Here is a 27502-nt window from a genome sequence, read left to right on the forward strand (position 1 = left end):
ACGCCTGGGGTGCAAGTCTATCCTCCTCGCCTTCCCATGCCCTTTTCTAAAATCTTCCATTTCCATCCCACCTGCCTCCTTGAGATCAGTGGTGCAGTCCCCTGCCTTCCCCACCTTTTATGCTTCATACACTGTCACTAGCGCTGTAATCACTGACTGACAGCCGCCGGTATGCGGACACTGTGTGCAGCGCTGGATGTCACTCATGGGCAGGGGACGGTGGTCACAGCCCAATGTCTGGCACTTCCAATTAGACTTCATCTATGGACGTATTGACACTGTGGCTACAAATACCTTTTCTGCGGTTCCCTGTAAATCCGTATTTGATGCAGTAGATCTTCTTCCCCCCTAGAGGACAGGGGTAAAGCAGCGATCTCTAGCCCCTGAATGCACCATCAGGTGTGGGAGATGGTAAGTGATCGCCCCCCACACTGCGGAGCCCCGGCCGGAGGTGGGCACAATGGGGGGCGATGACTGGCACAGTGGGGACCCAGCGCAGACGTCACGGTGCGGGGGCAGAGGGGGCACCGGCCACCAGCGGCACTCACCTGCGGAAGACGTTCATGAGGAAGGTCTGGTCCTGGCCGCGGTACTGGTTCTGATACGCCATGGCTGCCGCTCCGTGTCAGGCAGGCACTGGCTCCTAGTATGTAGAGTCCCAGTCTGCCCGACCCGGAAGCTGTCACCGCCACTCCTGTGCCCCGGCTCCCCCTCTCACACGGCCATGGTTCCCGCCTCCTTTCCTCCGGGCTGAGCGGTGAGTGCGGGCTGACAGTGGGCGGGAGCTGGGCCTCAGTCACCTCATTGGGGGCTCAGACACGCTGCGGGGCATCGGGCTCATAGCGGCCAATTAGATTTCTCATTTCATTTTCGAAGTAACGTTCTTACAATCAAAGCTGAATAGTGATTGGTTGCTCAGGACACTTCTCTCTGCATCAGTTTCATTAGCTGCAGCCTCAGGTGCACTGGTGGTGGTGGTCGCCTACAGCATGCCTCCCTGGTGGGCACTGAGGGGCAGTAACAGCACGGTGCTGGGGTCCTGTGTTATTCAGGCTACTTTCACACTAGCGTTTTTTAGCGCTGCGCTTCGTGTGCAATAGAAACACATGCAAAAAATGCATCATGCGTTAAGCATGCGGTTGTTTTTTTTAGGTGCAAGCGTTTTAACCAGTTTCTAGCCATATTAACTCTTAAAACGCATGCAATTTTAAACACAGGCATGCGCATGTCCATGCGCACACCTTCATTCCCATAGACTGTAATGTGTTATTTTGGCGCATTCTGTGCGCATGCGTTTTTTTGACACAGGTTGGACGGACCAAAAATGCAACAGGTTGCGTCCGTCACGCCTAGGCGCACACTACAAAAAACCCGCATTGCCGAAAACGCATACGAACACGTGCAGTTGGAGTGCCCCGCGCAGGGCCATGGGGTACTCGGTACCGGGCCTGTTGACTTCAATGGGGGACGTCGCGGCGGCGGTGACCCGGTCTGTGGCCCTGGGGCGTCCAGTAATTAAAATGAAGGAAAGCTGTGTGATGTTGAAGTGTGGTAAAAATGAAAATAAAGTTTATAGATGAATACGTGACCCCACCTGTGGTATTCCGGTCAGAGGCGACCAGCGCTGCGGTGTTGTTCCCCTGAGACTGTTAGTGTGTCGCAGCTGAGGTGAAAATAGCTCTCCACAGGTAGCGCAATAGTCCCAGGCCAAAGATGTTTGATTATGGCTGGAGTCACACTACAGCGAGATACGGCCGAGTCTCGCAGGTTAAAACCAAGCTCTGGCATCGGCACTCCGGAGCGGAGCGTGCAGCTCCATGTATTGCTGTGCGGCTGCACAGTCTGCTCCGGAGTGCCGGCGCCAGAGCTTGGTTTTAACCTGCGAGACTCGGCCGTATCTCGCTGTGTGTGATCCCGGCCTAAGGCTGGAGTCACACACAACGAATAAAAAATCGGTCCGATTTTAACGGTACGAAATCGCACAAAGATTTCTTGTCCAGGGATCCGTCTGTCATCAGAATTTCCGGCGATGAACCGATTTTATTCGCATCTAAGCGTCAAATTGACATCCAATGCCAATGCCTGATGCTCTTTCCTGTTGACCTGGAGAAGTCGTGCGATTTAATCGCAAGTCACACGTGTGGTGCGTTTTCAATGCGATTTTTAATCGCATCCATAGACTTGCATTGGCGAATCCGATCCGAAAATCGGTGACAATCGCAGCATGCTGCGATTGTCTCGGTCCGAGGAACGGATCCGATAAAAAAACGCATGATGGGAGCAGCACCATAGAATAACATTGGGACGAATGCAATGTGATTTTTTATCGCATTGCATTCGTCCGATTTAATCGCTAGTGTGACTCCGGCCTAATAGATAAGATGGCAGTGAACGTTTGGGGTGCAGAGAAATGAGAGAAGGACACAGAGAGGTGCAGTTTCTTTACATTTTACTGGCAATTGGTTGCAATCCGGAGTACCACATACAGGTGATGGATTGAGTCCGGCTCGCCTGGAGGCATTCAGGGGTCCACCCTGCCAGGTGGGGGTTTGGGACCTTCCTTCTGCGCTTTGTGTGCAGGTCTCTGCTGTTTATAACTAAGCTGCGACCGTCTATTTCGTGATGGTTTCTCTAACCTGTACGGCTGTCAGCGTGAGCCTGTTCCACGGGTACCGTCCTTTTCACCGTTAGCCCCGGGCTCCTTATCTGCTGCCGTGCCCTCAGGTGTTCAGTGTCGCACAGGAACTTACAATGCCTTGTACTTTCAGATTCAGCGATCAGTACACACAGCTCCTGACCACCAAGGACTCTGGCGTCCCTTTTCTCTCTATTAGCGCTTCACTCAGGGGTCTGCTATACGCAGTTTTTAGCTTCCCCAGAGCCTCTCTGTCTCTGCTCTTGTCCCTTTCCCTCTTCACAGATAAGGTGTCCGTTGTCAACTGACTGGACCTTCCAGAAAGATCGTTTACCTCAGGCTTAACTGTCTTTTCATTTGCTCACAGCTGCTCTCATTTCCATGACAACTCCCTCAGCTGACTTCTAGCTGACTCACCAACCCCATCTGCTGGCCAGAATTCATAAGGGAGCTCCCTTTTCTGACTTGCAGCAGGAATTGTGATTTAATCTATCTTACCTGGCATGGGGGCCCCCCCTTCTGCCTCCAGGCATGGCAATGTCACTGTGACAACCGGACTCTGGGGTGTCACATTCCCCCCCAGTTAAGTTCAGTACTCCCGGACTGAGGAAACATAACAAGAATTGTTAACAATAACAATTAATGAAAATCTACAAAGTCTTAAAAACGGAAAAATTATCGAAAACCAGACAAGAAAAAGAAACAATAGCACAGTTGCTGCAGCGACCAGTCATTACGCTGCTATCCAGGAATTGTCTTTGTCCTTGTACCTGGAGTTTGGTTGGTGGGAACCGCCTTAGCCCACTTTGTGTGTCGCCCCTGGGGGCTTGGTTACAGGGCACTCTGTAGATGGGCCTGATTGTTCGGCCACGCCGGCGGCTTATTTTCAAGGCCAAGTTGGAGTAACTATTTACAATTAAAAGTTCTGACCACACATAGTCCTGTGGCCCAATTGTCCTTTAACTGGTTATTACGAATACTTTAAAAGGTCATACAGTAAGTGTAGGCTCTCATGCTTAACGGTTACAACTATACATTCTTATTACTTTATTTACATTATGTACTCTCTATAACGGGCAGGGATCTGACCTCTAGTACTACGAGTGGATCTATGCAGTATAGGTATCTCTGATGACCTGACCTGTTCTCTGATGTCTACTGTTGGTACACTAGTCACTACGCTAGAAGTAGTCTTGTGTAATATAGGTATTCTGGATTGCCTTCTCTTGACTCCTAGACTCACCATGAGATTGACAGATTCGCTGTTAGCAGGGGACAGATTTCCGCATTCCATTGCAGATGTGGCATCTGTTACTGGAGCCATTTCATTTTGAGTCTCTACTTCATCTGGTGCAGTAGGCTGATGGAAGGTTAGGACTGGTACTACGATAGCTTGATTTACTTGTGTCCACGTCCGAGGAAATTCTCCATGTATAGTATGGATCTTTTCTTCCACCTCTACTGTGGGCTGTGGAGTGTCTTGGACTTCTTTCTTGTCCTTCAGTTGATCAGGGCACACCTTTAGATGACCTCTTGAGACTGCTTCTAAGGTTTCTCCTCCATCTTTGCTGATGAGGCATACCTTGGTGTTATTAAAGTCTGAAGGTATAATGGTGTATGGCTCTGCCTCCCACTGGTCATCTAGTTTGTGAACTCGTCTCTTTCTTTTGAGTACTTGTTCTCCTGGTGTCAAGGGAACTGCAGGGACGTGTTGATTGTAATTTCTTTCCTGCCTCTGTCTTGCTTGGGACAAACTTTTCTCCACACATTCTTGCACTTTGCGGTATTGTTGCGGCCGCTCTGTATCCCAGTCTGCATCTGGTGATGTCGTCTCAGGTGTTAAGACTCCCATGTCTAAATCAATGGGTAACTTGCCAGGTCTTGCTCTCATCAGGTAGGCCGGAGTGAAATTGGTGGAGTTTACCGGTATATGATTATATAGATCTACCAGATCTGGCAACTTCTCTAGCCACTGATTTCGTTCTTCCAGAGGTAAGGTTTTCAATAGTCAATTACCACCTAGTTTATCTTCTCACACATACCATTTGTCTGTGGATGGTACGGCATTGTCCTGATTTTCTTGCAACCGTACATGTTACAGAACTCCTGGAACATTTCTGCCTCAAAGGCTGGACCTTGGTCAGTGAGCACTTGTTCAGAGTATCCGTGCGGTCGACAAAAGTGTTGCTGAAATGCCTTGGCTGCTGTCTTCGCTGTTTGGTCTTTAACAGGCACAACTACCAAGAACCTTGAGTAATGGTCCACGATGGTCAAAGCATAGGTGTAGCCATTCCTAATCAGAGTTAACTTCACGTAATCCAAGGCTATCAGTTCAAGCGGATGTTTTTTGATGATCGGCTGTAATGGCGCTCGCTGGCTGTTACGGTCTTTTCTGCGCAGGTTGCATGGGCCACATTCTCGGCACCACTTCTCAATGGCTGTCCTCATGCCAACCCAGTAGAATCTTTCACGAAGTAGGACCTCCAACTTCTTCCACCCGAAGAGTCCTGCTCCATTGTGGTACGCCTCCAAGACCATTGGCGCATCCCTCTTCGGGACTGCCACCTGCCTGACCAGTTCGTGTGTGCGCGAGTTGATGTTCCTCCGAGACAGTTTACCCTCGTAGATGAACAGCTTGCCTCTTTCCTTCCATAACTGCTGTGCTTCCTGTGGGTCATCTGGACCAGGGTGTGCATCAGCTTGTGCCAGCCACTCCTTTACTAGGCGAACAGCTGGGTCACTATCTTGTGTCTCTGCCCACTCATGATGGGGTAATGGATTCAACGTTACCACTTGTACGACAAAGCGCTTATTCCTCACCCCTTGTGAGCGCTGGGCTGCAATTGGACGGTGGAAGGCTGGTAACTCGATTTCTTCGAGTTCTTCTGGATCTTCTCCCCCGTCTGGTGAATTGGGCATCCTGAACAGTGCATCCGCATTAGCGTTCTTATGTCCTGCTCTGTTGTTGATGGTGAACTCGTAGTTGTACAGCCGCGCCATCCATCGCTGCTCAAGTGCCCCAAGCTTTGCCGTTTCCAGGTGGGTTAGCGGATTATTGTCCGTGTAGATGGTGAACTTTGCTGAAGCCAAGTAGTGCTTGAAGTGCTCTGTTACCGCCCAGACTATGGCGAGGAACTCCAGCTTAAAGGAACTGTAGTTGTCGGAGTTCCTCTCAGTGGGACGAAACTTCTTGCTGGCATAGGCAATCACTCTCTCTCTGCCTTTCTGCACTTGTGATAGCACTGCTCCCAATCCCACGTTGCTGGCGTCAGTGTAAAGTGCAAATGGTTGGTCATAGTCAGGGTAGGCCAGGACCTCATCTCCCGTGAGGGCCAATTTCAACTTGTTGAAGGACTCTTCTATCCTTTTGTCCCACTCGAATGGAAGAATCTTGTTCTTGGCCTTCTTGGATTGGCCCACTAGAAGAACTATTTTTACAATAAAAAGCGTCTTTTAGCGTGCGACAGCCGCCAAACATAAAAACCGCCATAAATAGTAAATCAAACCCCCCGTTATCACCCCCTTAGTTAGGGAAAAATAATAAAATAAAAAAAATGTATTTATTTCCATTTTTCCATTAGGGTTAGGGCTAGGGTTAGGGCTAGGGGTGTGTTGGGGTAGGGTTAGGGCTAGGGTTAGTGTAGGGTTAGGGCTAGGGTTAGGGTTAGGGCTAGGGTTAGGGCTAGGGTTAGGGTTAGGGGCGTGTTGGGGTTCGGGTTGGAGTTAGAATTGGGGGTTTCCACTGTTTGGGCACATCAGGGGCTCTCCAAATGCAACATGGCGTCTGATCTCAATTCCAGCCAATTCTGAGTTGAAAAAGTCAAATGGTGCTCCTTCCCTTCCAAGCTCTGCTATGCGCCCAAACAGTGTTTTACCCCCACATGTAGGGTATCAGCCTACTCAGGACAAATTGCAAAACAATTTTTGGGGTCCAATTTCTCCTGTTACCCTTAGGAAAATAAAAAATTGGGGGCAAAAATATCATTTTTGTGGAAAAAAATGATTTTTTTATTTTCACGTCCGAGTGTTATAAACTTCTGTGAAGCACTTGGGGGTTCAAAGTGCTCACCACACATCTAGATAAGTTCCGTGGGGGGTCTAGTGTCCAAAATGGGGTCACTTGTGGGGAGTTTCAATAGTTTAGGTACATCAGGGGCTCTCCAAACGCACATGACACCCGCAGACCATTCCATCAAAGTCTGCATTCCAAAACGTCACTGCTTCCCTTCCGAGCCCCGACGTGTGTCCATACAGTAGTTTTCTCCCACATATGGGGTGTCAGCGTACTCAGGACAAATTGGACAACAACTTTTGGGGGTCCAATTTCTCCTGTTACCCTTGGGAAAATAAAAAAATCGGGGACTAATTGATCATGTTTGTGGAAAAAATACGATTTTTTTATTTTCATGCCCTGGCATTATAAACTTCTGTGAAGCCCTTGGGGGTTCAAAGTGCTCACCACACATCTAGATAAGTTCCTTGGGGGGTCTAGTTTACAAAATGGTGTCATTTGTGGGGGGTTTCCACTGTTTAGGTACATTAGGGGCTCTCCAAAGGCAACATGACACCCGCAGACCATTCCATCAAAGTCTACATTCCAAAACGTCACTACTTCCCTTCCGAGCCCCGACGTGTGCCCATACAGTAGTTTTCTCCCACATATGGGGTATCAGCATACTCAGGACAAATTGGACAACAACTTTTGGGGTCCAATTTCTCCTGGTACCCTTGGGAAAATAAAAAAATGGTGACTAAAAGATCATGTTTGTGGAAAAAATACGAATTTTTTATTTTCACGCCCGGGTGTTGTAAACTTCTGTGAAGCACTGGGGGAGTCAAAGTGCTCACCACACATCTAGATAAGTTCCTTAGGGGGTCTAGTTTCCAAAATGGTGTCATTTGTGGGGGGTTTCCACTGTTTTGGTACATCAGGAGTTTTCCAAACGCGACATGGTGTCCGATCTCAATTCCAGCCAAAAACGTCAAATGGCGCTGCTTCCCTTCCGAGCTCTGCCATGCGCCCAAATAGTGGTTTACCCCCACATGTGGGGTATCAGCGTACTCAGGACAAATTGCACAATAACTTTTAGGGTCCTGTTACCCTTGGAAAAATAAGAATTGAGGGTGAAAAGATCATTTTTGTGGAAAAAATATGATTTTTTAATTGTATGGCTTTATGTTATAAACTTCTGTGAAGCCCATGGGGGTTCATAGTTCTCACCACACATCTAGATAAGTTCCTTAGGGGGTCTAGTTTCCAAAATGGTGTCATTTGTGGGGGGTTTCCACTGTTTTGGTACATCAGGAGTTTTCCAAACGCGACATGGTGTCCGATCTCAATTCCAGCCAAAAACGTCAAATGGCGCTGCTTCCCTTCCGAGCTCTGCCATGCGCCCAAATAGTGGTTTACCCCCACATGTGGGGTATCAGCGTACTCAGGACAAATTGCACAATAACTTTTAGGGTCCTGTTACCCTTGGGAAAATAAAAATTGGGGTGAAAAGATCATTTTTGTGGAAAAAATATGATTTTTTAATTGTACCTCTGTACGTTATAAACTTCTGTAAAGCCCTTGTGGGTTCAAAGTTCTCACCACATATCTAGATAAGTTCCTTGGGGGGTCTAGTTTCCAAAATGGGGTCACTTGTAGGGGGTTTCCACTGTTTAGGTACATCAGGGACTCTCCAAACGTGACATGGCGTCCAATCTGAATTCCAGCCAATTTTGCATTGAAAAAGTCAAACGGCGCTCCTTCCATTCTGAGCTCTGCCATGCGCCGAAACAGTCGTTCCCCCCCACATATCAGGTATCTGCGTACTCAGGACAAATTGCACAATAACTTTTGCAGTTCAATTTCTCCTGTTACCCTTGGTAAAATAAAAAAAATTGAACCTGAAGTATTTTTTTTATGAAAAAAAGTTAGATGTTCATTTTTTTTTAAATATTCAAAAAAATTCCTGTGACGCACCTAAAGGGTTAATAAACTTCTTGAATGTGGTTTTGAGCACCTTAAGGGGTGCAGTTTTTAGAATGGTGTCACTTTTGGGTATTTTCTATCGTATAGACCCCTCAAAGTGGCTTCAAATGTGATGTGGTCCTAAAAATAAAATGGTGTTGTAAAAATGAGAAATCGCTGGTCAACTTTTAACCCTTATAACTTCCTAACAAAAAAAAATTTTGGTTCCAAAATTGTGCTGATGTAAAGTAAACTTGTGGTAAATGTTAGTTATCAAGTTTTTTGTGTGCCGTATCTCTGTGATTTAAGGGCATAAAAATTCAAAGTTGGAAAATTGCGAAATTTTCAAAATTTTCGCCAAATTTCCGTTTTTCTCACAAATAAACGCAAGTTATTTGAATGAAATTTTACCACTAACATGAAGTACAATATGTCACGAGAAAACAATGTCAGAATCACCGGGATCCATGGAAGCGTTCCAGAGTTATGACCTCATAAAGGTACAGTGGTCAGAATTGTAAAAATTGGCCCGGTCATGAACGTGCAAACCACCCTTGGGGGTGAAGGGGTTGACCTACTTATTAATCCTTGAAATGAATCCTTCTGAAATGCAAGAAAAAGAGGTGGCTATTTAATGGATCCATTGTCCACAGACTTGTGTTTGACAGTGTTCCTTGGATCCTTTCTAACAGATGATTACCGGACATGTGGACATAGCCTTACACTGTGTAATTTCCATATTCATATTGGATTCCAACCATCCAGAAATTCCTAGACTGGCCATCATGAAAAGTTATGAAACCTTGCAAATTACTTGCATTAAAGTGACTTCCAAATACCTGCTTTTTCCCCAATCTATTTACCTGCCTTCAGCTGCATTGATACCAGAACATACTTATTTGGAGTACAGCTGATGGCAGTGAAGCAGCACTTTTTTGAGTGTTGGGCTAATGGTGCAGTTAGATGGATGTATAAATAGGACCGTAGTGCACGGACTGGCTGCAGCTCTCCAGACTCAAGTGTGACAGCTTCATATACTTCTGTGCACCTGTCAGGAGAGCCACTGCCCGTCTGAGCATTGTGGTCTACTTTATCCAGCCATCTGACTGTGCCCTTATCAGAACAATCTCCTGCAGCAGGCTCATTTCTCCAAATTAGGGAGATGCAGGTGCGGCAGTTTCACTGCCATCAGCTGTACTCCAAATGAGTACATTCTAGTATCAGTGCTGCTGACGGCAGGTAAACAGACCAGGGAACAGCATAGGTATGGAAGTCATTGAAATGCAATTGTTTTTACAGGAATGAAGGCAGATTCTCTAATAAAATGATTTGAAAAGTTTCATCACTTTCCATGCTGGACAAAGTTCTTAAAAAAGGAAATAAGTTTAGCCACTCCCTAATGATTTATTATGGGTTTTCATTTAGTAATGACTAGTGATGAGTGAGTATACTCGTTGCTCGGGTTTTCCTGAGCATGCTCGGGTGTCCTCCGAGTATTTTGGTGTGCTCGGAGATTTAGTTTTCGTCTTCTTATCTGCATGATTTGTGGCTGCTAGACAGCCTGAATACATGTGTGGAATGCCTGTTTGTTAGGGAATTCCCACATGTATTCAGCCTGTCTACAAGTCGCAAATTATGCAGATAAGACAATGAAAACTAAATCTCCGAGCACACCAAAATACTCGGAGGACACCCGAGCATGCTCGGAAAAACCCGTGCAACGAGTATACTCGCTCATCACTAGTGATGATAAATAATATACTTTTTTTTTTTTTTTTTTTTTTTTTACAAACAGGATTTCTTGACTGCAAGTGAAAACCTCCACATACAGAATAATCCCAGGGCCATGTGCAGTTTGCGCGTTAAGCGTAGTGCATACAGATATAACAATGGAGAAGAACGCAGCGTTCCAGAAAAGACCTCAGAACTGTTTATTAACTCTCCCATTTCTGTTTTCAACTGCGTTCCTTGTAAGAACGGTCCTCATCATTTACGGAGTCTACCAGGATCACACAATGCTGGTGAAATACACAGATATCGATTATCACGTCTTCACGGACGCTGCACGATTTATCACTCAGGTAACACTGGCCTTCAGTGCCGCACTGGAATCTGCTGCGGCCTGGGCTAAAATCAATGCGAAACTTATTAAAAATGTCTGTTATATAGATGGAAGATATGAGCACTGTACCCAAAAGATTATAATTTGCAATAGGCTTTTCTGAATAGGGGTTGGGACAGTGTTCTTGGGGTTGTATTCATCCTTCTTCTTCCTCCAAACACAGCGAGTGGAGTTTATACCAAAAAGTCTATTTTGGTCTCATCTCACCACATGACCTTCTCCCATGCCTCCTCTGGCTCATCCAGAAGGTCATTGGTCAACTTCAAACAGGCCTGGGCATGTGCTGGTGTGAGCAGGGGGACCTTGTGTGCCCTGCAGGATTTTAATCCATGTCTGCATAGTGTTACGAACGGTATTGTTTGAGACTGTGTTCCCAGCTCTCTCCAGATTATTGACCAGGTCCTCCTTTGTAGTTCTCGGCTCATTCCTGAACTTTCTCAGAATCATCCTTACCACAGGAGGCGAGATCTTGCATTGAGTCCCAGACCAAGGAAGATTGACAGTCATCTTGTGTTTCTTCCATGTTCTAATAATGTTGCCAACAGTTGTTGCCTCCTCACCAAGCTGCTTGCCTATTGTCCTCTAGTCTATCCCAACTTTGGCCCTGGTGTCCTTAGACAGCTCTTTGGTCTTGGCCATGGTGGGGAGTTGGCGTGTGATTGAATGAGTGTGTGTAGTGTGTGTACAGGTGTCTTTTATACAGGTAACGAGTTCAAACAGGTGCAATTAATACAGATTATGAGTGCAGAGTAGGAGGGCTTCTTAAAGCAGGGTTCCCCAACTCCAGTCCTCAAGGTCCACCAACAGATCATGTTTTCAGGATTTCCTTTGTATTGCACAGGTGAAGCAATTATCACCTGTGCAAATACTTATTTCATGCAAGAAAATGGAATTTAATTATGCAAAAAACATGCAATGTGATTTTCAGGTTTTTATTTTTAGATTCTGTCTCTCACAGTTGAAGTGTACCTTTGATAAAAATTACAGACCTCTCCACTCTTTGTAGGTGGTAAACCTTGCAAAATCAGCAGTGTATGAAATACTTATTTTCCTCACTGTATAGTTATTCTACATGTCAAGACTTTATCACAAAAAATGGTCTTGGTTAGATATGAAATGCATGTCAGTAGATAATCTAACTCTTCATAGATGACCTCGATGTAAAAAATAAGCTATGAAATAATTTGCAGTAGTTTCTAGAGTAAGTGAATATATTGGAGTGGAACTGTAATTTTTACAAAAATTCACATTCACCAAAATGAATATTTTTTTGTAATTTACTTCCGTGAGAATTCAGCATAATGATGATCACTTACTGCCATTTTTCTGAACCATAATGTTCCATCCAAAGGTTACAAAAGATGAAAAAGCATAAGGGTGTGTGCACACGCTGCGGATTCTGCTGCGGTTCCTCAGCGGATTTGGCCGCTGTGGATCCGCAGCAGTTTTAGCTGCGGTGTACAGTAGCATAATATCCTATGGATATTAAAAACCGCAGTGCAGACGGTGCGGATTTTTCCGCGCGGTTTTCCTGCGTTTTCAAAACCACAGAAAGAATTGACATGTCAATTTTTTCTGCGAATTCCGCTGCGGTTTGCCATCTCCTCCATTGTGGAGATGAAAAACCGCAGACCAATCCGCAGGTAAAACCGCTGGTCTTTTGACCTGCAGATTTACCTGCGGATTTTACAAAATCTGCGCGGCCAAATCCGCAGAGCAATCCGCAGCGTGTGCACATACCCTTATACTCTCCGCTGACATCTCTGGCCCCTCCGCCACCTCTTCAGATTCCCGCCTCTCGTGTTGGAATCTTTGTGTCTCTCCACTGTTCCAAAACTTCTGGGGTTTATGGTGCCTGGGAGGGTTCTGCGCATGCACTAGGAAGTTTGTCACTGTCATGGTGTACACAGTGAGCTTTTAAGCCAGTGTAGAACCTTCCCGGGCACCAAGACACAGTGCGGGAAACATGATCCCATCGCGAGCAGAGGGGGAACTTGGAGATACGGCGAGGACCAGACATGTACGGTGAGGTGATTATAACGATTTTTATACATTTTTTTTTACATAATATGTTTATTATGCTCTGAGGACTGGAGAGACCCTAGCATAATAAGCGACATTTAAGTGTCCACTACTAGGATAACCCATTCTTGATCTAAATGTTTGGCCCCGATAAAATAAAAAAGCTTCAACTCACCTCCCGTGTCGGCGCGGTGTTGTCACTCGCGGTCTGAGGCTCTCGTGTGGTTGTTATGTCACGTGACCCCGGTGCCCAATCACCGCTGGCGTCACTGTCTCTGCCTTCGTATGAATTGAACATGAAGGGGAAGTCGGGGCTGCAGCTGATCTTTGACTTCCTCTTCATGTTCAATTTGTAAGAAGGTGGGGGCAGTGATGCCAGCGGTGACTGGGCACCGGGTCACATGACACAACAACCACACGAGAGCTCGGGACCGCAAGTGACGACACGGAGGTGAGTAGTAATTTATTTTATCGGGGCCAAACCTTTCGATCAAGAAGGGCTTGTCCTAGTAGTGGACAACACCTTTAAATTCGAGTTTCCTACAATAGGTTACATGCCATGAATCTGTGCATCTACTGATCGTGTCTGTACTGTTACACACTTAACATTATGGCTGGTCCATACAATCAGGGCAACTGTTACCACCCACCTTTCGTGTCTACCTCTTTCCTCATAGACTGTAAGCTTGCGAGCAGGGCCCTCATTCCTCTTGGTATTTGTTATAATCTACTGTATGTGATTATTGTTATGCTGTAATGTCTATTGTCTGTACAAATCCCCTCTGAAATGTAAAATGCTGCGGAATATGTTGGCGCTATAGAAACAAAATGTATTATTATTATTATTATTGTGATTTGTGTAGTGATTCGCAGTCCGTGATTCTAGCGTTTAGACTGCAGTCACACAGTTACATTTTTATGACCTTCTTCTGATTGGATCCATTCTAGTTTTGGCTATAATGTATGAACAACTAAGAAGGATAATACAAAAGGATACCAAAAATGTTTTAGGCCTGATACATTGACTTCTGAAAGAAATATATCTCTTTAGGTGGGCACATTTTTGTTCCCTTCACCATTAAAGCAACAAATACAAATGGAAACTGCTGACCACACATGAAACCCCAAAGAAGCAAATAACCAATGAAGGCTTGGTAGTGCAGACGAATCAGGGGTTTATACAGGAGAAAAGGAATACTATAGGACGTTAGCACTGAATATTATTTTGTTTTTTCCTATTTCAGGGATCTTCTCCTTATGAGAGAGCAACATACCGTTACACGCCATTACTTGCATGGATGTTAACACCAAACATCTATCTCACAGAAGTTTATGGGAAGTTCTTGTTTGTGTGCTGCGATTTAATAGCAGCAGTCCTAATCCACAGACTCCTCACACTTGAAGGCCTTGATAGCCACACTGCTAGCAAGTACAGCGCCTTCTGGCTCTTTAACCCATTGCCTATGGCCGTGTCCAGCAGGGGGAATGCAGAATCAGTCCTGGCAGTTCTGGTCTTAGCAGCCCTGTATTACGTGAAGAAGCGCCACTTGGTGAAGGCTGCACTTCTCTATAGTCTCTCGGTACACATGAAGATCTATCCCGTGACTTACCTACTGCCCATCGCATTGTCACTACAAATGCCTAGAAGTAAGGGCAACAAGTCACATGTAACTGGCGGACCAGTTCTGAAATTGTTTAAAAATTCCTGGGAGCTCTTCCTGAGGCTCGTCAATTGGGACACCCTAACCTTTGGAATTGTATTCAGTATTACCTTATTTACACTAACTTTGGTCTTTTTCTGTAGGTAAGTTGTTTTTTTTCTTTTTTTTTCGTTTTAAATAGAGTACAGCAGATTTACTAATTTAGTTTGATATATAGACACTCTGAAAATTGAGTATGGTGGATCATGCTAAATGATAAATGGACAATTTAACACTGCTTCTTGGTTGTCCTACTTTTAGATAAATATTTTTGCAACCCAGTTTTGCATCTAATAGACTTTAGATTAGATTGTCTAAACCGTGCAGAAGATTTATCTTACAGTATGAGCCACTGTGATAAATTTGGTCCATTTTAAGACTGTTTAGACTATTACGGCATTACACCAGATTAGTAAATGTGTCCCTAGATGCTATATTTGTACCAAAATGTGGCACACTTTCCGGTAAGTTAACCTATGTCTTATGTTTTCGGCAGCTATGGCTGGGATTTCTTGGAGCACACATACCTCTACCACTTGACCAGGAGAGATATTCGGCACAATTTCTCACCATACTTCTACATGCTTTACCTTACTGCGGAGAGTGGCTGGGGCTTTGTCCTTGGCCTTGTGGCCTTTCTGCCTCAGATACTGCTGCTAACCATAATATCCGCTGCCTACTATAAAGACCTGCCTTTCTGCTGCTTCCTGCACACTGCAATCTTTGTCAGCTTCAATAAAGTGTGCACATCTCAGGTAAGGAGAAGTCATGGTGGACCCAAGTTATTAAGACCATGGCTGCGGAGGTGCATCGTAACCCTTACAACTTCTAAGATGTCACACCTCTAAAAGGGACATTCCCATCTCATAAAATAATGGCATATAGCTGGGTACACCATGATTTTATGATTAGTGGGTGTTTGACCACTTCAGCCCCCACAATCCTGATCACGAAAGGATGCAACTCTTTGGCCCCGTACAGTGCTGCTCTTGGTCACCCAGCTGTGCAGAGAATGGCAGCCAGCACCACGTACTTGAATTGAGTAATGCTACAGTATATCCATTGCCTCTTCATTATTAGAAATTGATGATATTCCAAAATTGGGACCCTCACTGATCAAATAGTGATAGCATATCCTAGCATCACTTTGAGATGGGAATATTCCTTTAATGGAATTTCCTGCAGGCCAGAGGTAATGTTTAAAGAGAAACTGTCAGTAAGATCAAACCTCCTAAGCCGTCTATATGGGTATATAGGTCATAGGAAGTGGAATAAAATGATACCTTGATATCTGCGATCTGATGTCTTATTCCAGACAATCCATTTTTTTTAATGTATAATTATCTCTTCCAGGCTATGGGCCGGGCACTGATATGCAGGAGAATCTGCCTCTGAGCTTATTTTACATGAAGTTGAGTTACCAGTGTGAGACAAGTAACTAACACAGAACAGGGGAACTGAACTTTGTCTTTTTGCAACCACATTTTTTGCTTCTCTCTGAGCTCTGCTGTATTGTACCAATATTGTAACCTTGCCCGCCTGCTAGCTATTGCTGAAGCTAAGAGGAAGCTGCAGATGTATCAGGTATAATCACACACAGCTCTGCAGTGAGATAAAGAGAGCAGAGAGCGGCCATTACACATCACACTGGTACCTCCCCCTTCATGTAAAATAAGCTCTGGCGGCAGATTCTTATACAGATCAGTGTCCGGCCCATAGCCTGGACGAGGTCATTTACATATAAGAAAAATGTGGATTTCTCTGGAATAAGACTTCAAATCGCAGATATCAAAGTATCATTCTATTCAGCTTCCTATTACCTACATGCTCATATAGATGGCTAAAAGGGAATTTGTCACTCCATTTTTGCTGTATAAGCTGCGGCCACCGCCATCAGGGGGCTTATCTACAGCATTCTGTAATGCTTTAGATAAGCCCCCGATGTAACCTGAAAGATAAGAAAAACAAGTTAGATTATACCCGGGTGTCCAGTCTGGTCCGATGGGTGTCGCAGTCCGGTCCAGCGCCTCCCATCTTCATACGATGACGTCCTCCTTCTTCTGCCCCGGCTCCTGCGCAAGCGTACTTTATCTGCTCTATTGAGGGCAGAGTAAAGTACTGCAGTGCGCAGGCGCCGGACCTCTGACCTTTCCCAGCGCCTGCGCAATGCAGTACTCTGCTCTGCCCTCAACAGGGCAGATAAAGTACGCCTGTGCAGGAGCCGAGGCAGAAGAAGGTGGACGTCATCGTATGAAGATGGGAGGCGCCGGACCGCGACAACCCCCCCCCCCCGGTGAGTGTAATCTAACTTGTTTTTCTTATCTTTCAGGTTACATTGGGGGCTTATCTACAGCATTGTAGAATGCTGTAGATAAGCCCCTGATGGCGTTGTCCGCAGCTCATACAGCACAAATGGGGTGACAGATTCCCTTTAAGAGGGACCATTTTACTGATAGATTCATTTTAATAGGCAGCTGTTACGTTGAGAGATGTATGTGTTACATTTTTCAGAAATCCTCACGGTGTTGGCATTTCTTCTTTTTGATTGACATTACTATTTTGTTCTTTATTTTCTTTAGTATTTTCTATGGTATCTTTGCCTTTTGCCATTGGTTATGCCTGGCGTGAAGATATCTTGGCAGCGGAGCACCTTTCTTCTTATTGTATGGTTTGGTGGACAGGTAATGTAATGTTGCCATAACAGTGCCTAAAAGTTTGAGTTTTCCATGAACTGTCATAGGCCGGTTTCACATTAGCGCATTTTCAGCGCGCGCACGGCCAGGGGTAGCTCCGCCCCCGATCCGGCTCTCTGCCCGGCGTGCCCGCCCCTTCCTTGTAGCGCCGCCTCCTAGCGGACAGCGGCGCCTGCGATCGGCGCACCCTATCTTTAGCATAGGGTGCGCCGATCGTGCGCAGGCCGTGCGCTAGTTGCGCTTTGACCTGCGCTGCGCACTTTTGACGGTGCGCCGTGCGCGCCAAAATCCGAAAAGTTTGATTTTGGCGCGCATGGCGCACCGTCAAAAGTGCGCAGCACAGGTCAAAGCGCAACTAGCGCACGGCCTGCGCACGATCGGCGCACCCTATGCTAAAGATAGGGTGCGCCGATCGCAGGCGCCGCTGTCCGCTAGGAGGCGGCGCTACAAGGAAGGGGCGGGCACGCCGGGCAGAGAGCCGGCTCGGGGGCGGAGCTACCCCCGGCCGTGCGTGCGCATAAAATGCGCTAATGTGAAACCAGCCTTAGAGAATTTGTCAGCAGGTTTTGCTACCTCATCTGAGAGCAGCCTGATGTAGGCAAAGAGAAGCTGAATCCAAGGATGTATCACTTAGATTACTGGGTGCAGCCGTTCTCACACAATTAGAGCTTCTAGATTTAGCAATGCAGCAGAGCTGTGAAAGCTAACCCGACCCACACCAGGATAGCTATATTGTCTATAGACAGCGAGGTGCTTATCCTAGTAGGGAGCATATCGGACTACCAGGCACCCACTGCTATGTCCCAGCAATGATGAGCTCCTGGTGCTAAAACAGTTTTTGCAGGTAACTAAAGGCAGTGAGCTTGATAAGAGAGTCATCGCTGAAATCTGTTTTAACCCCTGCAACCTGCTTTATTCAGATTACATAGAAAAAAAAAACTGCTGACAAATTCCCTTTAAGTTAAAGAAACAACTTACCATGAAATGTATATGACATTTTTCATACATGTAAACCATAACCTTCCTTTAACCCCTTTCCGACATCGGGCGTACATTTACACAGATGTCGGACTCCCTCCCTTTGATGTGGGCTCCGGCAGTGAGCCTACATCTTTCCCAGGACATGTCAGCTGTTTTGAACAGCTGACGACATGTGCCTGCAATAGCCGCGGGTGGAATCGCGATCCACCCGTGGCTATTAAACAGTTAAATGCTGCAGTCAAATTTTGACAGCGGCATTTAACAAGCGCTATGCCGCTATCAAACTCTGACTGCGGGATTTAATAAGAGCTTCCGGCAATCACGATGGAAATACACACACCAGTGACCCCCGGTCGCATGATCGCGGGTCACCGGTGTGTCAGCATGACAACTGGAGGTCTCCTGGTGACCTCAATGGTTGTCAGTGCCAGCTTGCTGTGAGCGCCACCCAGTGGTCGGCGCTCATAGCAACTGAGTAAATCTGCTACATAGAGGTTATCTTTTCATCGCCTCTATGTAGCCAAGCCGATCGGGTTGTGGCAGCTTCTAGTCTCCCATGAAGACTATTGAAGCCTGCCAAAAGTTAAAAAAAAAATAAAAATTTAAATATGTATATAAATAAAAAATATATATAAAAGTTCAAATCACCCCCCTTTCGCCCCATTCAAAATAAAACAAAAATAACATATATTCAGTATTGCCGCGTTCAGAATCGCCCAATCTAATAAATAAAGTATTAACCCGATCGCTGAATGGCTTGGGCTACTTTCACACATCAGGTTTTCGGCGTCAGGCGCGATCCGGCGACGTGCCGGAGCGCCGGATCCGGCAAATATTTCGTAAAACCGGATGTGACGGATCCGTTTTTTTGACAGACAAAACCGGATCCGTCTCATCCGGTTCATCCGGTTTTTGTTCCGTTTTTCGACAGATTACGCCGGATCCGGTTTTTAAAATCGCCCCTTGTGGCCTTCCGAACGGGATTGGCTACTGAAAAACTATATATACCGTGTTCCTACAGCCCTTCTTTGACAGGTTGTAGAGGAGAAAGTGCAGGTTGGAGAGAAGAGCAAGTTACTGGCGAAGATGGATGTTGTGATTGGAAATATTTTGAAGAATTTGGCGGATTTTACAGCGGAGGCGAATCGTTTGAGGGTGATTGTTCTGGAGAAGGAGAGAGCGAGACAGCAGCGCATCAGGCATCGTAGACGACGTTTGTGGATCCACCCCATCACAGCCAAGAGAATGACGCGTGGGGTCTATTCTACACTCTGCATGGACCTTAGACGAAACCCGGATAAATTTTTTGGATATGTTCGGATGAAAATGGAGAATTTTGATTACTTGGTGGAGCGCATTGCACACCTCATAAGAAAAGCGGACACCTATTGCCGCTTCTCTGTTTCACCCGCAGAGCGTCTGATGGTGACTTTAAGGTAAGCCACATTTATTGGATGTGCTCGCATCAGAGCACACTTTCACTGCAATCTTGTTGGTGGTAGTTTGTATCTCCAAGTGTTATAGCTGAGTTTTGGTATGTAATGCTGTGATTTTAAACTAATTGATTGTTTTTTAATTCCCCACAGATTTCTTGCAAATGGAGAATCCCTTTCGTCACTGCATTTCCAGTACAGACTCGGGATTTCCACCATATCTGGAATAGTGAAGTACACATGCCGTGCACTGTGGGACTCCTTAGCTGAAGAGTTTTTACCAGAGCCCACAACAGAGAGGTGGATTGAAATTTCAGAAAAGTTTCAACAGATATGTCAGTTTCCGAACTGCTTGGGCGCTGTGGACGGGAAACATATCCGCATTGTAAAGCCAGCCGGATCGGGATCGGAATATTTCAATTACAAGAAATATTTTTCCATTGTCCTCATGGCCATCGCTGACGCGGAATACAAATTTATTGCTGTTGATATTGGGGCCTATGGCCGCTCCAATGACTCTCAAGTTTTCAAACTGTCTGCCATGGGGCGTAAACTGTATGGAAACACCTTCCAGTTCCCACCCCCTAGACCGCTGCCGCAAATATCTGGTCCACCTATGCCATTTGTCTGTGTAGGGGATGAAGCCTTCCAGCTGTCAGAACACCTTTTGAAACCGTACTCTAGCAGAGGATTGACAAGAACAAAACGCATTTTTAATTACCGCCTCACAAGAGCAAGAAGAATGGTTGAATGTACCTTTGGTATTCTGACAGCCAAATGGCGGGTCCTATTGACTGCGATCAACCTCAAGACAGAAACTGTGGACGAGGTGATCAAAGCGTGCGTGGTACTCCACAATTTTGTTATCTGCAAGGAACCCATTTCCATTGAGGACACCTCTGAAGAAACCACCTTGCAAGATTACCATGACATTACCACTAGAAGTTCTGTGACGGTTTCAGTAATGAGGGACAATTTTGCACTATACTTTATGTCACCTCAAGGCAGAGTACACTGGCAGGATGACAGAGTGTGAAAGATTTGTGCCCTAACCAAACTTGTGTACCTTCTGTACCAACAGTATATACCTTTGCCAACCAAAGTTGGCTATCTTGTCATGGTCTTACTATTTTTACCTTTAGGCCACAGGTGTGTACCTGGTTGTGTTTTATGCAAAGTATTTCACCTTGTAACAAAAGTTGTGTACATTGTTAGGAAATCACCAACAATAAACACAACTTTTTAGGTGAAATACTTTGCTTCCACCACAACCAGGAACATAACTGTGGCAAAAAGCTAAAATGTACCCACAGTTTTATATACCTGGTTTTGAATACCTTTTTACCTTTGAAATACCCTGTATTTAACTTTTTTTTTTAAACATAGTTCGCCGCAGAAAGAAATGACAGACAACCATTGTGAAACGATAATTTAACTTTTATTAAAATATTTTTTTTTTGTAAAATGTTTTTAATGTGCAAAAAACTTTTTTAATAAAGGTTTTAAAACCAATAGGCATTTTTATTAAAAAACACATTATAAATCTGTGTAGTGTGGGGTGGAAATACTGCTGGAGGGGCTGCGGGACACTTCGACACTGGGAGTGTGGAGAGAGGACTGGGATCGTGGTGGGGAAGGAACAGTTAGAGGTGAAGGTGTGGAAAAAGCTACAGAATGGGTGGACATGTGGGAGGCAGAAGAGGTGGTGGGCGGTGGAGTGGAGGGTTGGGCAGGGACTGTAGGAGCAGATGATGTTGATGGCAAGTTGTATGGGGAAGGAGTTTGGTACGGGGAAGGAGTTTGGTACGGGGCAGGTTGCTGGAAGTGGGGAGATGTCTGGTACTGGGGAGGTTGCTGGTACTGGGGAGGTGGCTGGTGCTGGGGAGGTGGATGGTATGTAATAGGAGGGGGAGGATGGAAAGTGGCTGGAGGGGGTGCAGGTGGAGGAACTACTGGGGTGGGAGGGGGAGGTTGGGAGGTAACGTGCTGGAGAGCACCGTGGCATGAATGCATTACATGCATCTGCTGGGTAGGAGATAGTGTTGCCATGCGCTCCACAACAGACATGAAAAAGGTGTGGTTTGGCGAAGATCTTGCTTCTGAATGCATGGTTTGCAGAAGTGTCTTCACCTCCAGAATGCTGGAGTTGATCTGCTGAAAGCCTGCGGAGATTTGCTCTGACAAGACTTTTAGACAGTTCTGGAAAGATGCATTCAGATGCAAGAACGCTGGCGCATAAGTCTTTTCCTGACCCCTCTGCCGCTTCCGCCCAGTACCCGCAGGTGTACTAGAGGTGGCAGGGGCAGAAGGGTGAGGTAAAGGGAAAGCGATCTCCTCACCAGCAGCTTCATGTAATGTAGGCGGCCACGATGCTCCTGTGCTGGTGGATGGGACAGATGGATCGAATGTGTGGGAAGGCTGGGAAGGTGCAGATGTACCGGGGCGGTCGAAGTGTCCCTCGGTGCCGGTCTCCTCAGGGATCGCCTCAGAAGGGTCCAATCGTGCAGGCTCCCGAGTGCTGCTCACCGTGCTGTGGAATAAAGAGAAAAAAAAACAATTAAAATAGTGACATGGCATGGCCCTGGCTGAAAAAAAATTGTTACATCTAAACATTTTTTTTTCACATGTGGTGTGTAATATTTACCTTCTGGTGACCATTGTATCCCGGAGGAACGACAGGGCTCGTGCGTACTTGTACTTGCTCCTGCGTCCTCCAGATCCACTCGGGGCCTGCATCTCTTTATTGAACTCCTTCTTGAAACGATCCCTCACAGACCGCCACCGCTTCACAATTCTGTCCCCTGAAACGAGAAAGGACAAAGTGGTTAGTATACAACATCAGTGTTTCCCAAACTCCAGTCCTCATGGTCCCCAGGGGTCATGTTTTCAGGATTTCCATAGTAAATGGAAATCCTGAACACATGATCCGTGGGGACCACGAGGACTGGAGTTCGGGAAACACTGGTTTACATCAAGCAACCGGTACTGTATATACTTACGCTCTTTAATCTGGGCCCGAGCATCGAGGTCCTCCCAGCGGTCCACAAGGAGCGAACAGATTTCCTCCCAGAGTCGTCCGGTAACGATTAGGTCAGCATGGCGGCGGTCAGCCATATTCCATAGCGGCTCCCTTTCTCTGACGAGATCGATGAGGTGGTCCACATCAATCCCTCCATCCTCACCGTCAGAGTCGGGAGCACGCTGTGAAGGCTGTTAAAGAAAAAGACAAAAATAACATAATTAGCCTCCACAAAAGAAATGAAATAAAAAGTGCAAAAAAACAAAGCAAAAATATTATACTTACACGCTGGTGACCGCCGCGTTGCTGTCGCCGACAACCCTGGGAGGCACTGCGAGGACCTCTTGGCCGAGCACCAGATTGGGAAGACTAGAGAAGAAAAGAAAAAATGTTATGTCTTTGGATGTAGGCATTTGTTTGCTGTGTGTGGTCTGCAGAACATTGTTTTCTATGTGTTGTGTGTAGTGTGATGTTGTGTTTCTGCGTTTGATGCAAAAAACTTACCAATTGTGAGCCCACTCCAGGTGTCTGTCCACCCCTTCCTTCTTCTTCTGGGAGCACCTCTTCATCTTGTGATTCCTGTTTTGAAATAAAAGGCAATGAATAGACATATATTACAGAGATGATGGATTTTGGAAATAAAAACTTACCGTCAAACGCTGACGATGCGAGGGAGGGCTCCCAGAAGAAGATGTGCTGTCTTCCTGCTGGCCAGACTCCATGCCTGTGGGTGGTGTTACTGCTGCTGCCACTGTTGCTGCTGCTGCATCTCTTGGGCGGCTGTTGAATAAAGAGAAACAAAGGGCCAATGAATATCTTGATATTCCATGGCCCTAGTTTGGAGGAATGAGGGATTTGATAATTACCATCTGTCATCTGCTGCTGGACTCCCCTCCCGTTGTTCAGCATGCTGCTCCATTTGGGGTGGTGGTGGTGCTGATGGTGCTGCTGCAGTTGTCTCCTGCCTTCTCCTGCGCCTGGTTCCTGTCTTGGGTGGCATGTTGGGTGTGGCTGAGGGTCCCACTGTCATGCTTTTATATATGTGTCTTGTGGGCAGAGCTACTGAGCATGCTCAGACCAAAAAAACCGGATCCGGCCACTGGATCCGGCTGTCGCCGGATCCGGCGCATTGCGGCGCTCATAGGCTTTCATTGTGTGAAAAAGCCGGACACGCCGGATCCGGCGTGTCCTGCTTTTTCGCCGGAGACAAAAAACGTTACAGTAGCCGTTTTTTCCAGACGCCGGATCGCGACACATTGCCGGATCCGGCGAAAACCGGATGAAACGCATGGCCATCCGGCTCGATCCGGCTCTAATGCAAGTCAATGGGGGGGAAACCGGATCCGGCATTGCATTTCGCCGGATCCGATTTTTGTCAAAAGTGCCGGATCGCGCCTGACGGCGAAAACCTGATGTGTGAAAGAGGCCTTAGAGAGAAAATAAGTCAAAATGCCAGAATTACTTTTTTGGTCGCCGCAACATTGCATTAAAATGCAATAACGGCCGATCAAAAGGTCACATCTGCACCAAAATGGTATAATTAAAAACGTCAGCTCGGCGCACAAAAAATAAGTCCTCACCCGACCCAAGATCACGAAAATGGAGACACTACAGGTATCGGAAAATCAAGTTTGGAATTTTTTTTATCACCACTTAGATAAAAAAGGACCTAGACATGTTTGGTGTCTGAATTTGTAATGACCTGGAGAATCATAATGGCAGGTCAGTTTTAGCATTTAGTGAACCTAGTTAAAAAAAAAAAAAAAGGGCAAACAAAAAACAGTTGTGGGATTGCACTTTTTTTTGCAATTTCACCACACTTGGAATTTTTTTTCCCATTTTCTAGTACACAACATGGTAAAACCAATGGTGTCGTTCAAAAGTACAACTTGTCCCCCAAAAATCAAGCCCTCACATGGCCATATTGACGGAAAAATAAAAAGGTTATGGCTCTGGGAAGAAGGGGAGCAAAACCGAAAAAAGCTCCAGGGGTAAAGGGGTTTATCACTCCTCAACATGAAACATACGTGATGAGCTGAGCCAGCTTCATACGTGGTGGGTGTCATCTATGTTATACAGCCATCTCCTGTCTCAAACAACAATAATTGGAGTTGATCACTGACAATGATATAAGTGGAGCGACTGCATCAGGCACCTGGTCCAATGTAGATAGGTCCTCTGTGGTTGAGTGCCACGGCAGCCAAGAGTCTACGGTAGTTCCTCATTGCCATTATCTTTGCATGGCCAGGGTCACACTTACGAGTGAAATGCGAAAAACTCGCATTCAGTACCCGGCACGGACGCCGGCACTCGGACTGGAGCACTCAGCTGCATAGAAATACATGCAGTCACACACTCTGGTCCCGAGTTGCGGCGGCAGTGCCGGGTATTGATGCACTATCCCTTGAAGCCCATCCACAGCCTGGTCTTCATAGGTCATTAGTTCTTCTATATACTGCAACATTAGTACATAGAACGTGGGATGAAATAACAGCAAGTTTATATTGCCAAAGGGATGGGGGGGGGGAGATTGTATATCTCCCCTCTTGCCCAGTTCAGAAATAAAAAAAAATATATTGCTCTGTTCGTAAAAGTCTGATCTATGAAAATATTAAATTTAACCAGACAGAAAATGCAACAGGTCTTGGAAAAAAGAAAGAAAACATGGTTGAGAAGGGGTTAACTAGCCCACAAGCAAAGTGCTTGTTCCACTGAATTCCATGTAAAGAGATCACAGCTGAGGGGAGAAGGAAATCTGTTCCATATTTTTCCATTTTGGAAGTTGTTTTTTTCCCCCAACCTGTCGTAGGATCGTAGATCTTGTAAACTGCAATATGAGTGAAGATTTAAAGGTGTTTTTGCTATAAAGTCACTAGGATATGCCACTTGCTGTTCTATGGGGTCCGAGGCTGGGACTGGAATTGCCAAGTTTTAGGTTCTTCAACACCAAAATGCTTATTTCCCTTGCTCTGCGCACCTCCAGTAGTCTGCTGAGAGCTAACATAAATGCACTGGTGTTGAAGTTCCTTCTTGCACAGCGGGGGTGGTGGGTGGGCAAGTGCACTCCTTGGCAGAAGAAATATCAAGGAGACCTCTGTCCCTCATTCTGCAGATGAGTGAGGTTCACAGATTTCAGACCCCTACATATCATGTTATGGCATACTCTAGGTACCTTTAATCATGCTGTCCACCCACTTAAATAAAACTTGTACAAGCAAACTACACCAAGCCACATTTTGTGACACTTTACTAAAACCTGGCCTACAGAGCATAACATTGACTTCCTTTGTCTTGCAGGCAATATGGCTCGCTCCAGCCTACTTTCTGGAATTTGAAGGACTGAACACCTTTCTGTTTGTTTGGCTGGCTGGGCTGGCCTTCCTCGTTGTAAATAGCTATGTTCTCTCCCAAATTATCGTCAGATACAATGTTCAAGGTGAAAAGGGTAAACATAAACAGGAGTGATACTCCTGAAGATTTTCTAGGCTCTACTTCCCCATTCATCTGTAGATTATGCTTTATTGGGGCATTTTCCTTCAGGAATTTGGTTAATGAGTGACTGTTTTACTTATATACCTCAAAAATACCTCTATTAAGAAGCCTAATATCTCACTACTACAGAATTGACCTTTGAACAGGTGAATTGGTGGGGAGTGCTGTGGGAGCAAGGGACAAACGCTACTGTAGTGTCCATACAGAGACATGCTGGCCAAACCCGCCAATTTTACTAGGACTGTAAAAGTATCTATGTACGAAATGTTCAGCCTGTACTACGTTCTCAAGCTAGGTTAACACTAGAGGTGTCTGGCAGCAGCTCATTGCCCTCTCTGTGAAAATGCATACATGTGTATGAGGAGCCATTGATGGTGTATGGCCGCCCATAGGCTCTCAATTCATCTGTGTCACAGTTCCCTTTAGATCAGACTGGAGATATGTAGTGCGCTATCGAAAATCACCACAGTGACATGGAGCAGGGGCCAGCCATGGAGAGTTACAGTTCTGAATATCCTATGAGCCCTCTCAGTGCTGGTGATGAGCTAAGACGGTCTATTAAGTGACAACATGGAAGTCATTCGAAGAAATGTATGAATCCTGTTGGATTTGGTGTCTTGTACATGACACCAGGTAGCATTTTCTGAGTGTGAATTTCAATAGCTTCCTTTCTCAGCCGCAGAGGACATCAGAGGACATTGGTTCACAGGGCTCCCGTCCAGCAGCCACTCAGTCATGTGGCCCATGGATCCAGACATGCAAATCAATTCGGACCAATGTCTCTAGTAAAAAAAAACTTCCAATAATATCTACACCATGTTCCAAATTATTATGCAATTTGGTTTTAAGTGTCATAGCCTTTTTTTTTTTTTTAATGAAACCCATTGACGGTATTGTGTCTCAGGGTTCTTTGGATCACTGAAATCAATCTCAGATACCTGTGGTAATTAGTTTGCCATGTGAGCTCAATAAAAGGAAAACTGGATGTTCCACACTATTAAGCAGGCCACAGTTTTCAAGTAACATGGGAAAGAAAAAGGATCTCTGCTTCCAAAAAGCATCAAATAGGGCAATGCCTTGGTCAAGGGATGAAAATATTATATATTTCCCGAAAACTTAAGCGTGATCATCGTACTTAGATTTGTGGCGGATTCTGAGCACAGCCGTGCTCGTGCACATTAAGGCAGAATGAGGAAGGTTTTTGCCAGGCAAGTTCATCGGATTAAGAGAGCAGCTGCTAAAAAGCCATTACAAACCAGTAAACATATTTGAAGCTGCTGGTGCCTCTGGAGTCCCTCCAACCTCAAGGTGTAGGATCCTTCAAAGGCTTGCTGTGGTGCATAAACCTACTATTCGACCACCCCTAAACAGTGCTCACAAGCAGAAACGGTTGCAGTGGGCCCAGACTAATTTTCAAACAGTCTTGTTTACTGATGAGTGTCGAGCAAA

At 45.8% G+C, this 27502-nt stretch overlaps 2 protein-coding genes across 2 annotated transcripts in view; one reads left to right on the forward strand and one right to left on the reverse strand.

Annotated features, from left to right (window-relative positions):
• Nucleotides 1–686, reverse strand: part of PDCD6 (programmed cell death 6) — a 55452-nt gene extending 54766 nt beyond the window's left edge. The window contains exon 1 of the mRNA XM_073587792.1: nt 549–686. Coding sequence (XP_073443893.1) covers nt 549–610 — 62 coding nt within the window. The 5' untranslated portion in view covers nt 611–686. The remainder of the gene's footprint in view (nt 1–548) is intronic.
• PIGM (phosphatidylinositol glycan anchor biosynthesis class M) lies at nt 637–26755 on the forward strand. Its single transcript, XM_073587791.1, has 6 exons — nt 637–757; nt 10387–10672; nt 13980–14539; nt 14932–15190; nt 17015–17116; nt 25859–26755. The coding sequence occupies exons 2-6, from the start codon at nt 10481–10483 to the stop codon at nt 26024–26026; spliced, it is 1281 nt and encodes a 426-aa protein (XP_073443892.1). The 5' UTR covers nt 637–757; nt 10387–10480; the 3' UTR covers nt 26027–26755.
• Nucleotides 26756–27502: the final 747 nt, after the last annotated feature.

Source organism: Dendrobates tinctorius, unplaced genomic scaffold (genome assembly GCF_039654945.1).
Source record: "Dendrobates tinctorius isolate UK_male_01 unplaced genomic scaffold, ASM3965494v1 ptg000102l, whole genome shotgun sequence".
In the NCBI taxonomy this organism is placed as follows: Eukaryota; Metazoa; Chordata; class Amphibia; order Anura; family Dendrobatidae; genus Dendrobates; species Dendrobates tinctorius.

Bases quoted from the DNA above. Each gene is read 5' to 3' on its own strand.
- PIGM (XM_073587791.1), top strand. From the start codon at position 10,481: ATGGAGAAGAACGCAGCGTTCCAGAAAAGACCTCAGAACTGTTTATTA. The intron at 15,191-17,014 runs GTAAGGAGAAGT...TATTTTCTTTAG, and splicing joins ATAAAGTGTGCACATCTCAG to TATTTTCTATGGTATCTTTG. The intron at 17,117-25,858 runs GTAATGTAATGT...TTTGTCTTGCAG, and splicing joins TTGTATGGTTTGGTGGACAG to GCAATATGGCTCGCTCCAGC.